This window comes from Triticum aestivum, chromosome 5B (genome assembly GCF_018294505.1).
Source record: "Triticum aestivum cultivar Chinese Spring chromosome 5B, IWGSC CS RefSeq v2.1, whole genome shotgun sequence".
In the NCBI taxonomy this organism is placed as follows: Eukaryota; Viridiplantae; Streptophyta; class Magnoliopsida; order Poales; family Poaceae; genus Triticum; species Triticum aestivum.
The window spans coordinates 452,743,847-452,756,632 of record NC_057807.1 but is presented as its reverse complement, the minus strand read 5'-3'; the positions used below and the strand labels follow the sequence as shown (position 1 = coordinate 452,756,632).

Sequence of the window (12,786 nt, the reverse complement as noted above, 5' to 3'; positions counted from 1 at the left end):
ACCTCATATAATCAAGTTTTACATGTTAAGTGAAAAGAATAAGTCTAACATTTTGGTCTGTACTTAGATACTGAAAATAGTTTTGGAGTGTTGAACAATGCCGTCATTCACAAAAAAAAAAGAAACAATGCCTTTGGGCTCTGTGGCACATTGGAGAGGCCACAAGGCAGTCCACACGGCGAGCAGGAGGAGGAGCAGGGGATCCGAGAAAACACACGAGCGGAGGAGGTCCCGTGTTTGTTTGCTCTGTTCCTCCCCGCGCCGGGCCTTCCCTCGAGTTTCCTTCCTTTCCTTTTTCCCCCCTTTCCATCCTCCAATAAATAATTTCCACACAAGGAAACCAACCGAATCTCGAGCCGAACCTGCGAATTTGCCCCGTCTCCAATCATCTCCCCCCTCTCGCCCATTCTTCTCCGAATCCGCCTCCTCCCCATCCAATCTGCCGTTCCACCAAACCAATCCTCGCCGCAGTTCGTCGTCGCCGGCGGCGGCGGCGCGCAGCTAAGTGGGGACTGCCGGTGCCGCGGCTGGCGTCGATTGGTTCCTCCCTCCTCCTCTTCCGTCTTCTTCTCTCGGGTAAGGAAACCCTAGATTGGTCGAGTGGGTTGTTCGTTCGAGGAGTTCGTCCTACTCCTGCCGATTTTGTTATGTTAATCCGTCTTTCCATGGTTCTATTAGGTATATCTTCCGCGCGGACTGTTGATCTCAGTTGAAGCCTCAGGCGCGGCGCAGCTTGTCTTCCCAAAAAAATGGCGGCGGGAAGTCTGTTTCCATGATTCCCTCGCTCGGCGGGACTGGGAGAGGTTGGGTGGGTTGGATGTGATCGGGATTGCCAAGCCATAGCAGTTCTTATGGATCAGCTGGCTTTGCTCGCGACGGAGTTCGGAGATTCGTCCGACTTCGAGGTCGACGGCATCAACGAGAACGATGTCAGCGACGAGGAGATTGAGGCGGAGGAGCTGGCCCGGCGAATGTGGAAGGACAGGGTCAGGCTCAGGAGGATCAAGGAGAGGCAGCAGAAGCTGGCCTTGCAGCAGGCTGAACTGGAGCTGGAGAAGTCCAAGCCCAAGCAGATATCCGACCAGGCCATGCGCAAGAAGATGGCCAGGGCGCACGACGGGATCCTCAAGTACATGCTCAAGCTGATGGAGGTGTGCAATGCCCGTGGGTTTGTGTACGGGATCATCCCTGAGAAAGGGAAGCCTGTGAGCGGTGCCTCGGATAACATTAGAGCTTGGTGGAAGGAGAAGGTTAAGTTTGATAAGAATGGTCCGGCAGCGATTGCAAAGTACGAGGCCGAGCACTTGGTGGATGCTGATGCTCAGAGTAGCGTTGTCAAGAACGAGCACAGCTTGATGGATCTCCAAGACGCCACTCTGGGCTCACTGCTTTCATCATTGATGCAGCACTGTAATCCACCGCAGCGCAAGTACCCCCTGGAGAAGGGCACTCCGCCCCCATGGTGGCCTGCGGGGAATGAAGAGTGGTGGGCTGCCTTGGGCCTTCCAAGGGGACAGATTGCTCCTTACAAAAAACCTCATGATCTTAAGAAGGTTTGGAAGGTCGGTGTGCTTACATGTGTTATTAAGCACATGTCCCCTAACTTTGATAAGATCAGAAACCATGTTCGCAAATCCAAAATCTTGCAGGATAAAATGACTGCAAAGGAGAGCCTGATTTGGTTGGGAGTCCTACAGAGAGAGGAAAGGCATGTGCATGGCATTGACAATGGCGTCTCAGAGATTACTCACCGCAGTGCTCCAGAAGACAGAAATGGAACTAGGAACGCACACAGCAGCAGTAATGAGTATGATGTTGATGGTTTTGAGGAGGCTCCTCTTTCAATATCATCTAAAGATGATGAGCAAGGTCTTTCTCCAGCTGCACAATCCAGCGAGGAGCATGTCTCCGGAAGAGGCACAGAAAGGGCGAACACTGAACATCTTTATAAGGCTGTTACTCTGAAGGAAGGAACAAAAAAACAACCACCAAAGAGAAAAAGGGCACGTCACAGTTCCATTGCTGTTGAGCAGGAGGTACAAAGGACTGATGATGCACCAGAAAATCCAGGAAATCTGATTCCCGATATGAACCGACTGAACCAAGTAGAAATTCCAGGCATGGCTAACCAGATTACAAGCTTCAATCAGATGGCCGTTACAAGTGAAGCTTTACAACACAGAGGAAATGCTCAAGGGCATGCTTATCTTCCTGGGGCTGGGGTTAATAGCTTTGATAATGCCCAAGCTGTGGATGCTACTCCTATAAGCATATATCAGCCTGTACTTTATGGAAGTAGTGATAATGCCAGGTCAAAGTCTGGAAACCCCTTTCCACTGCATGCCAATTCTGGTTATAATAGTTTTCCCAGTAACTATCAGACTTTACCTCCGAAACAATCAGTGCCATTACCTATGATGGATCATCATGTGGTTCCCATGGGTATCAGGGCACCAGCTGACAACAGTCCTTATGGTGATCATGTGATTGGTGGTGGAAGTTCAACTTCTGTCCCTGGGGATATGCAACACCTCGTAGATTTTCCATTCTACGGTGAGCAAGATAAGTTTGTTGGCAGTTCTTTTGAGGGGTTACCTTTGGACTATATCAGTATGAGCAGCCCGATCCCAGATATTGATGATTTGCTGCTGCATGATGATGATTTAATGGAATACCTGGGAACATAACATAGGTAATTTCATCACATAGCTGTTTCTCTCTCTTTGAACTGTAGCATGATCATCATTTTCTGCTGCAAGATGACAATTTTCCTTTTGGTTGTCAGGTTAGGAAGGGCTCTTATGTTTTCTGTTTGGTCATCCATTTTGTGTCATCAGGATTACCAGATTAACTTGAGTATGGAAGACTAAACTTCTCATTCTGATGCTGTTGATACCATCTGTAGCATGCCCAATGATACTTGACTTACATTCTTTTGAAAAATATTGTCAAGGATGACCGGATTGTAAACCGGAAAGGTGTACATGCCTACAGGGTTTAAGTTTGAAGTAGTTAATTTTCCCGGGGAAGATATATAGTGAAGAAAGGATAGTTCTTTGTAATTTTCGAATCTTTGAGATATGAATGCCATGCTCTCCTGCATGTTCTCACCCCCTTCCCTTTTGCTTTCTACAGAAACATTGAGTATTCAACATTGTAGATACAATCAAGAATAAAATATTCATCAGTTGAGGAGATCCCTCTGTCTCTTATCTTTCTATGAGCAAAATAAGTTCATTACTGTGTCATTAGTTGATGGTAGTTACACAGTGAAACCTTTGTTTCTTGCCAAAAGAAAAAAAGTGAAACCTTTGTTATCGACAGTACTACAGTTCTGAAAATGGCTAGTATTGTAGATAAAAGTTCGGAGATATGCAACAGTGGTGGTTTACTCAACTGTGAGCGGTAAACGACTGTATCACTAGTCTTCCTGTTGAGTTGCTATTTGGTATCTGCATACATGGATATGGGACATATGGCTGAGGTTCACATTTGGAATTACACAAAAAAATAAAATCAGTGGAAAGAGGTCTATGAAGACTTTTGGGAAAATGTCGACGTTTGCTGGCTTGTTTGGCAAAAAAAAAAAAAAGCAGTACGTTATAAGAAATTAATCAGTCAGTTGAATATTCGGGAGTAGTAATTTAATCGTTCATTTTTTTCTTCCTCTTATTTTCTTATTTTTTAGTGATTTTATAGTAGTCCTAGGTTTTGCATTTTGATGAGCTTCCCTTTGAGGAATTCATGGAATAATCCATTTTCATGGAATAATGAATTAAGGAAGAAAGGATATGCGTCTAACGCTTACAAGAAAAGATCTCAAGGATAACCTAGTAGGTTGTATTATAGGTAGGCTGTTGTTACTCACCTTCTGGTACTTGATGGCAGATTCTATAACTTAGTAGTCTGAATGGATGTTCTTTTACGGATGTGCAATTCTTCAAGTTCTAAATTTATTGCGGTTGATTATCACAGCATATTTCTCTAGTATACATGCGGATGAAGTTTTCTGGTACTAGTATGTTTACACTGAAGAACATGCTCTGCCTAAGTTCCATTAAGCATGTGGACATCTTGCTTCCTGCGATGTTGGTTATTTATTTGGATGCCATTGTGCCAGCTTGAGTTGCTAGCTCATAACCCAGCTTGATTTGTTCATTGATACGTTCTTGATTGAAACAAAGAAAAAAGCTCTAGTGCAGTTTCCTTTCTTAAAGAACCATGCATCTCACATTCATTGGGTCATTCAACTCCGCTTCGATACTGGGTCCTACTATCTGGAGCTTATTTTGTAAATTTCTTGACCATTATTTGTCACTGCTAGAGCTATGACACACATAATTTATTTGTAAGTTTACTGAAAATTGGTGAAGCTGATAGGCTGTGATGCATGTCTTATGCAGTGTAGCTTATGTGCCCCAGCTGTTCTTCGAAAAGTATGTACTCCTTTATGATATATTACCTCCGTTTGAAATAACTGACATGGTTTTCGTTCAAATTCCTATGCTCTAGCACCATTTCCTATATCCGATCTAACACGAGTGGAAAGTCTTAGCAGAACAGAAATTTCTCCAACGCCGTATGAGTTACAACGGAAGAAAAAGGATGACGCATCCAGTTCTTTCAATGGAAGTTTCCGGGGTGCAATGAAGTTGATGGCTCTTGAAAATCGGGTGGCTAAATTGATGGGCAGTAGCAAAACTAAGGTTTACTATAAAATCATTGTCTGGCAACATTATCGACGACAGACAATGAAGCTGACCCTTCTAGTTGTATACCATATAGTGGAAGTGATAAATCTAGCTATCTCAAGCATCCATATCATCAAAAGGACAAAAACAGACTAGTAAAAACAAAGTAGCAGTTGTCATGAAATTACTAGTAGTTTACTATGGCGGTATATGCGCGCAAGGGCAGTAACTTTTTACTAATACAGTAGCATATTTCCCATGTATTAGTGCATCTTCTCGATTGGCTGACTAGATTAGGCAACATTATTTTCTTATGCTGTATAATTGACCCTTTCAAATGTTTCTTAGCTTTGCGTCCAGCTTCCACCATTATAATTTAGAATTTGTTGCTCAATTGAGTCGTATGCTTTTTTCTTCTTGAAGTTTGAAAATGTCTGGATACATCGCTTCTTATAGTCTTAGTCGAGTATGTGGCACTGAACACTTCTTTTGTGTGTGTAGTGTAGTACTCCTAATACACCTAATTCAATAATAACCCTCTGAATCGGACCAGATCTACTCTTCAGTTCTGAATGTTATAGTCCAAAGCTAAGAGAAGCTGTTAACAATTTTGATTGCGACATGTACTAAACTAATAAGTACATTTAAGTACGGAGCAGGTGTTTGAGATCAAAATGACCTTGATAAATGTTTGGATATGTGGAAGCAGTCTATTATTTGGAAAAAATATGGTAGCAGTCTGCAACTGTCAGTTGTTAATCACTTGGTATGCTGTACTGTTAAGCTAACCTAGTACAGAAATATGCTGCTCCCGAAGTTTTGCAACCATTGTACGTTCCATTCAAACTGTCAAGACCCTCTTCTGATGCTGACCTCCAGAATAGTACTAGTAAATTTCCTTGACCGAGTTCTCAGAGATGAAGCAAAGCAATGGGTCTGATTGTTACTCGTTTTAAAATTGGATACGATGAAGGATGTTAAAGGTTGTTGACATACGATAGTACGAGGCAGTTTGTCTGCTATGCATACTTTCAAGCGTGCCTGAGTTGACCCACTTGTTCACGAATTCCGTGATCCTTCTGTCAAATCAGCGGATCTGCTTATAATACGCGCATCTCACCATCGAGGAGCAGGTTTGTGATCGCAAATGTGTTCCAGCACTTCTGTTATTTGATTGTCAGCTTGGTTCGATTGTCTGTGAACTTGGCCGTGCTGTGCTGCCCATGGTTTATTTTGTTTCCTTCTTTTTTTGTGTTAAAAATACAAGATTCATTATGTCTTGACCCTAACTTTCAGAAAATCATCTCTTGACCCTGGGAGTCATTGCTATGAGCTTCTTGTGCACACTGTGTCAGGAGCCAACAGTTGTGGGGTCCCCAAGAATCCTAATCTCTTTGCAGCAGCTGCAGCCTGCAGCTGTATCATATGACAGGCCTGCATACCCGCTCTGAACCTGAAGAATCAAGTGATCAGAATTCAGAGCGACTACGGACTGGGTCAGTGAAAAGCTCTGAGAATATCAACATGTGAAACCGGTCTCAGTTTGACATCTACTGCTTTTTAGCTATACATGCAATGCACCTCTTTCTTGTTGCCCTTATCTTTTGGAGAACAGGCAGGCCGGTTGACCCCAAGGATGCGGGGTGCAGAGTAGAGGACAGACCAGAGGAACAAGACGAGAAGTAGTACTAGTAGTGTGGGAGAAGCTAGTGTGAAATCCTCTCACATTTAGGGAGGGCCTTTTCAGTTTTCACCCCCCCTCCAATGAGACAAGGGCATCTTTGCTCATGTCGAGGTGAGTCGCAATGATGCTATAGTATATTGGCATCTACAGTACATTATTTTATATACACCATTCATGCATGGTCTTTTGTTTTGTTTGGGCAGCCAGGCCAAGGCCTGGATCGAACGGCCTCTTCATCTTGCGGATCAGGTAAACAGAAATACCAGCGCCTGTGAATTGTACCATATTTGATCCACTCACTGAGATCGTTTCGTCGCTTCTCAAGGTTTCACTTGGTCTAATCGGACAGAGAGACCATCATTGCTGCTAACACTGTTCTTTGCTCCAGCTCTGGAATGCACTGAACACAAGTATAGATGACATTCTCATCGAATTTCCGCAGCTTCACATGCACCATACGGCGATGCTTTTTATTTTTTTGGGTACTTGTAAACCGGCGAAATTCGTGCTCCCTCGGCTAGCATCAGGCAACGCATTTTGACGGCTAGCTAGCATATATGATCTGGGTCACATGGATGCATGCATGCATGCATGTTGCAAATGCGTTTGTGGCCGCAGGAGGCAGGACTGAAGTCTCCGGCTGACATGCGCAGCAACGATCGATTCAAGGCCTCCCTCCAAGGACCATCTCTTGTGCACCACACGGAGAATCGCTTATAAAAATATAGTACTAGTTGTAGCAGCAAAGAAGGGCTAGCATCTCGAGGTCGCCAGTGCCAAGGAGTCTAAATTCCTCAGAGAGAGATATAGCTCCGCGCCAAGCGCTAATAATTAGGAGGGCGCAGGTCCACAAAGTGAATGTATATAACGGCGGCCTGGTTTCATCTCATCGGATGTTAAAAAATGGAAAGAGAGATCTTGTCTTGTTTTTGCAGCGGCGACGAGAAAAGGGTGACGGGGTGCATCTGCATGGAGGGGTACACGTAACGTGGGGAGCGTACGTTGGTCCAACCTGCTAGCAGACTGATGGTTTCGGGGTGCGGGGCGGTGTACGTGCCTCGAGAGACGGAGAGCATTCACATACTACCTTCTTCCCTTGTGGGCCGCCCGCCCCCGCAGAGAATCTCAGTTTGGGAGCGTGGAGTTGACAGCCACGCGGGAGGGTGGGGCGGTTCTCCTCGTCGCCGCCCGAGCTTGATCGCTCGCTCGGTCAAGCGGAAAAACACAGCCATTTTACATGTGACGAGTGATTACCGTGCATGTCCAAGCCTCACATAATTTGAATTTCTCTGACGTTCCATGTTTTCGAAATGGATCCTATAAAACATTTCACTCTTTCTATGATCATCTCTATTTTAGGTATCTTGGGAATCCTCCTTAATAGACGAAATATTCTTATTATGTCAATGCCAACTGAATCAGTGAACTTCTTCCCTTGACGTCGCTGCCTTTTACTCGCTCCCAGCCCAATACTACTATATATATGCTCCAGAATGCTCCCTAAAAAAACGATCGATGCTTCAAAATGTTTTCAAAGATAGAACTTTTGGAACATCATTTTTTTACGGAAGCATTTTGAAATGTTGTTTCTTTAAAAAAAATTGCACGCATGCCGAGAACTCGTCCACATTTGTTTGCACACAAGAAAACATTTTTTTACTTTTTTTATTTACTGTTCATGAAGGATCATAAAAGCTCGTGACCATAAACTTCATGCCCTGTCACCCTGACTAACCTTTCCTGCAACGTTTTTTGCCATTTGAAAATAGAGGCTTTCAGCACACTGGTCTTTGCATCTTCCTTTTTTCTAGACTGGGTCTCTGCATCTTGTAACGATAGAATAACCGTTAGAATTAACTTTGGCCGAAAGTCAAAATGAGCAATTTAGCACCACCATAAATAACCCTGTTACATTCATTTCACAATAATGTGCCCGTGTCCTCGCCCGGTTGCCCGGGTTTATACCGGCTAGAGTTCGTACCGGCTATCTTCCGTTCTAGTATACATTTAAGATGAAACCGAGAGAGCACGGACCGAACACGCTTTCGTCTATTGTCATGTAGACCTTTGATAATATTTTTGACGATAATAATACCCATAGTGCACTAGATATGCTTTTATTGTTTCCCATGGAAATTGTTTTGAGCAGCACACCAGATGACACACAAAAGTAGAAGCTTATTCAAAGTTTGCGAGAAACGACACAAACCAATCAGACAGAAAGAGAGGCAACACAACACAGATGGCACTTCATCTAAAAGTTGCGTGGTTTATAAGGCGATCTCCCCCTATATGAGGACATGAATACTTTGGCAACCGCTCAACTCTTGGCATTGTCGCAAAGACCACAAATCACAACATAAGTTGCATGCAATCTAAGATGATCCTTGCAAGGCTAAATACTCCCGGGTGACCGGTAGTGAAGTAGTACCGTGAGGGATATGTGGAAAGAACCCCCAGCAGGTAGTAACAATAGAACGTGAAACATACACTAGTTCATTGTATAATGTTGGAACAAATATTAACCTCAGCTAAATGTAAAGTCGGAAGGGATATAGCACCATAATTAGCTTCATCCGATTTCTTTCATAAGCTCCATCCGCGCGCACAAACTTGAGTGCATAACTGGTGTCTTTAATTCTAAAGATTCACAATGATATTGTGAATACATCGGACACACTCCCCTTTAGTTTCATGTGAACCTCTTATACTTTCAAAATTTAGAGTGCAGTACATACGCTTAAATCAATTGTGATGGAGATTTTTTTAAGGAGCCATTTCATTATTCTTCCTTCCGACCTTTGCATTGAGATGACGTGCAAAAAGCAAATGTCATTATGAAGTCTTGCTTGAAACAACAAGTCAATCAAATACAAAGGAAGGCAACATAATACGGTACATCATCTAGAAAGTTACTCTCTCCGTTTCAAAATTTGAACTAAAACCACAACACTTATTTTGGAACAGAGAGAGTACACGGTTTATAAATACTTTAACAATTGTTCGTCTCCCGACATTACTGTGGCAATGGCCACAATTACATCATATATATGCATGGGGCATAAATTTATTACAATGATTATCATGTAGTTCTGGAATACATTCAACCAATATATTTAGAACCAACAATCTAGCATCGTAAATAGCTTGGTTGCATTCATTTTGCAATAATATGTCGTTATCCTAGCTCGATCGCTTGGTTATGTACCTGTTGGGGATATAACTATTAGGTATGACCTGCCTAGGAGGGGCCGAGTTATACCTATGATGATTCTTGATATGAAGCCCACGTGGATATTAAAGATGACAGTTCACAAACAAGGGCCCAAGGCCCAAAGGAGACTCAAGGCCTGTAGGGGTAAACCGCCATATATGTAAGACTTGTATTGTAAGGTATGTAAAGATAGTCACCGAGCCGGACACGTTGTCTATGAGCCGGCCGGGACTCTGTGAGCCGCTGGGCGTCAACCTGTGTATATAAAGGGACGACCCGACGGCGGTTCAGGACAAGAAACAACAGATCGAAAGCTAGGTCAAGCGAATTCGCTCCCTAGTAATCGAGACATAAGCAATACCACCTCAAACTGGAAGAGCCAGTATAAACTCCTATGTCCTTTGTCCCGTTTAACCCCTTTAAGCTAACCTAGAGGCGATGGCTCCACGACTAAGTCCTTTCACGAGGACATCTGCCGTGACTATTCCATGACAGTTGGCGCCCACCGTGGGGCGAGCGCACGGTGGTTTCGAGTTCTTGAAGGGAATCTTTGAAGGGATCAAGGGATACGCTGTGGGCCGGATGACCAAGAGTCACCACGGCAAGCTCTACATCGACGATGTAGGCTGGGCCCCTGACACCGGCTCAATTGAGTACCAGTACCGGGTCCCCTTCGGCGGAATCTACGTCTTCATCGGCAAGATCGGCGAGCCGGGCCCTGAGCTGGACATCTGCACCGACATCGTCGAGATGGCTCAGCGTGCGATACCCGCCCGAGCTCAGCCCGCCGTGAAACGTGCCTTCGTGGGATGTATCCATGGAGCGGAATTTGATGAAGGATCTATGTCTGGCGGTGAGACGACCATCTACTCTGATGGTGAGTCGTCCACGGGTGAGACTACTTCATTGTATCAATTGCAAGATGGCAGGCTTGGGGGCTATTCCGATGGTGACAGTATTCTGGACCCCTATGAGCCGCCAAACAGAGTCGGGATCTTCATGGCTGGTACGTAGCCTGGGCACAATTCTTCAACCGCAACAGCGATGACGACAGTCGGGGCAGGAGGCCCTGTGCGCCCACCGGCTCAAGTGTTGACAGAGTTGCTGGATAGACTCACAGCCTTGTTAACAACAGAAGTTAACCCGGCAAATCAAGCTTAGCATAGCGCGGAAATTGCAAAGCTGCGTGATGAGGTAGCGCAAACCAAGGAGAACCTGGCGGCAGAGGATGTCAGGATGGCCGCGGAGCGAGCCGCCTTAGATGCTCAGGCACAGCGGATTCAAGCAGAGATTTACCGGCTTACGGTGGATCAGAATGCTTCAAACGAGGTCATGAGGAGGAGGCACAAGTCTCATCTACCTTCAGTTTACGAGGCAAGGAATCTCTTTTGCACGCCTGGAGCGGGGACCAGTAACCCGCCATAGTTAAACCGGGTTGCAGCATCTGGGGCCTGAACGCCGGTTCAGCCACGCATAGCGGAGCCACCTCGTTTGAATAATGTTCCGCCTCAGCATGTGCCAACGCCACCGGGTCATTATTCTAACCCGTTGGTTCACATGATTGCTGCGGCGATGCGACTGACAGCTCTCCCAGTAGATGGCGATTCTCCGGCGGCGATTGAAACACGAAGGGGTAGGGAGCTTCATCAAACTGCATTGGTGCAGCAGGATGCATATTCTTACAGTCGGGATAGGATTCATTCAACCCCTCGCCCAAGCCGGAGCTATAGCAGGCACATGGACTCACCAGCCGTTTCCAGCAATGCCCATCGCCGTGACCAACCACGTCGGCATGACCCGACGCGTGATGGAGCTCATAACTTGGTCGATCAGGACAGAGTGCGTCAAGAGGCTGAGCAGGCAGCTCAGCGGGCGGCTCACCAGCCCCTTCCAGTTTATCCAACGACTTCAGTAGAGGCAAGCGTGACCTCTAGATCTACAGGTGTACCCTGTTTGGTGCCAGCTCTACGTAATGAGTGTTTGCCCAAGGATTTCAAAGGATCTCGTAAGGTGCCTAATTACACAACCGACTTACCCCTTGAGGCGTGGATTGAAAGTTATGAGATGGCCATGGAACCGTTGGAGGTCAGTGACGCCGCGTGTGCTAAGTACTTCACCATGATGCTGGATGGAACGGCCCGTACTTGGTTAAAAGGGCTGCCAGCTAATTCTATCGGGTCATGGGCTGAGTTAAAGGCCCGATTTATTCAGAACTTTAAAGACACATGCAAACAACCTATGTCGATTGTGGACTTAGCTACTTGCGCCCAAGAGAAGGGTGAATCAACAACCCATTGGGTGCGCCGGGTCAAAACTATCATACATTCATCCGATAACATGAATGCCGGTTCTGCAGTTTTAATGTTGGAGAAAAATTGCCTTTTTTGCCTCTTAAGAAGAAGCTGGGGCGGCTCAAGCGCGATTGTAATGATATGGGGCAGCTGATGGCGGCTCTAATCAAATATGCTGACTCTGATAGTACCAAGGACCTCGAGTCTGATGATGACAAGCCGGGAAAGGGAAAGAAGAATGGCAACGCCAAGGGTCCGCAGCATAACCCAATAAATCAGGGGGGCAACGGTAAACGCAAGGGTGATGGTAACTCGGAGTTTGTGGCTAACACCAATGCACATAGCAATAATCAGTGTCGTAAGGGGAGGCCGCCTCCTCGGGCAAGTGGATCAGGTCCTACTCTTGAGCAGTTGCTGAATGAGCCCTGTACAAAGCATGGCACGCAGGAGAAACCAGCTACTCACCTTTGGAAAGATTGTTCAATTATGAGGGCTTTCAAAAATTCTAACTCATTCCACAACACTCTGGGCCGGCGGCAGCTCAGGTTCCGGTGGTGGGGGTTCTCATGGCCCGGGTTATGGAGGTGGCGGTTCTCATTCCGGCTGCCAGGGCCACCAAAGTAATCAGGGTGGTTATAATCAAGGTAACAAGGGTGGTTATAATCAAGGTAATCAGGGTGGTTACAATCAACAATCCGGCCAGGAGGGACAGCAGAAACAGCAGTCTGGATATCAGAGTCATGCAAAGCAGTTGAATAGTGGGCAGTATCACGTTTTCACCACAAGTTTGTGCAAGCGGGACCAGAAGCTTCACAAGAGGGTTGTGAACGCCGTTGAGCCGACAGTTCCCCAATACTTGCCATGGTCTGAGCAACCCATTATGTGGAGCCAAGAGGATCACCCGCC

At 45.6% G+C, this 12,786-nt stretch overlaps 1 protein-coding gene across 1 annotated transcript; it reads left to right on the top strand.

Moving 5' to 3' along the window:
- The first annotated feature begins 229 nt into the window (after positions 1 to 229).
- Positions 230 to 3,110, top strand: LOC123112411 (ETHYLENE INSENSITIVE 3-like 3 protein). The gene is made up of 3 exons (XM_044533391.1): positions 230 to 576; positions 679 to 2,692; positions 2,786 to 3,110. The coding sequence occupies exon 2, from the start codon at positions 852 to 854 to the stop codon at positions 2,685 to 2,687; it is 1,836 nt and encodes a 611-aa protein (XP_044389326.1). The 5' UTR covers positions 230 to 576; positions 679 to 851; the 3' UTR covers positions 2,688 to 2,692; positions 2,786 to 3,110.
- Positions 3,111 to 12,786: the final 9,676 nt, after the last annotated feature.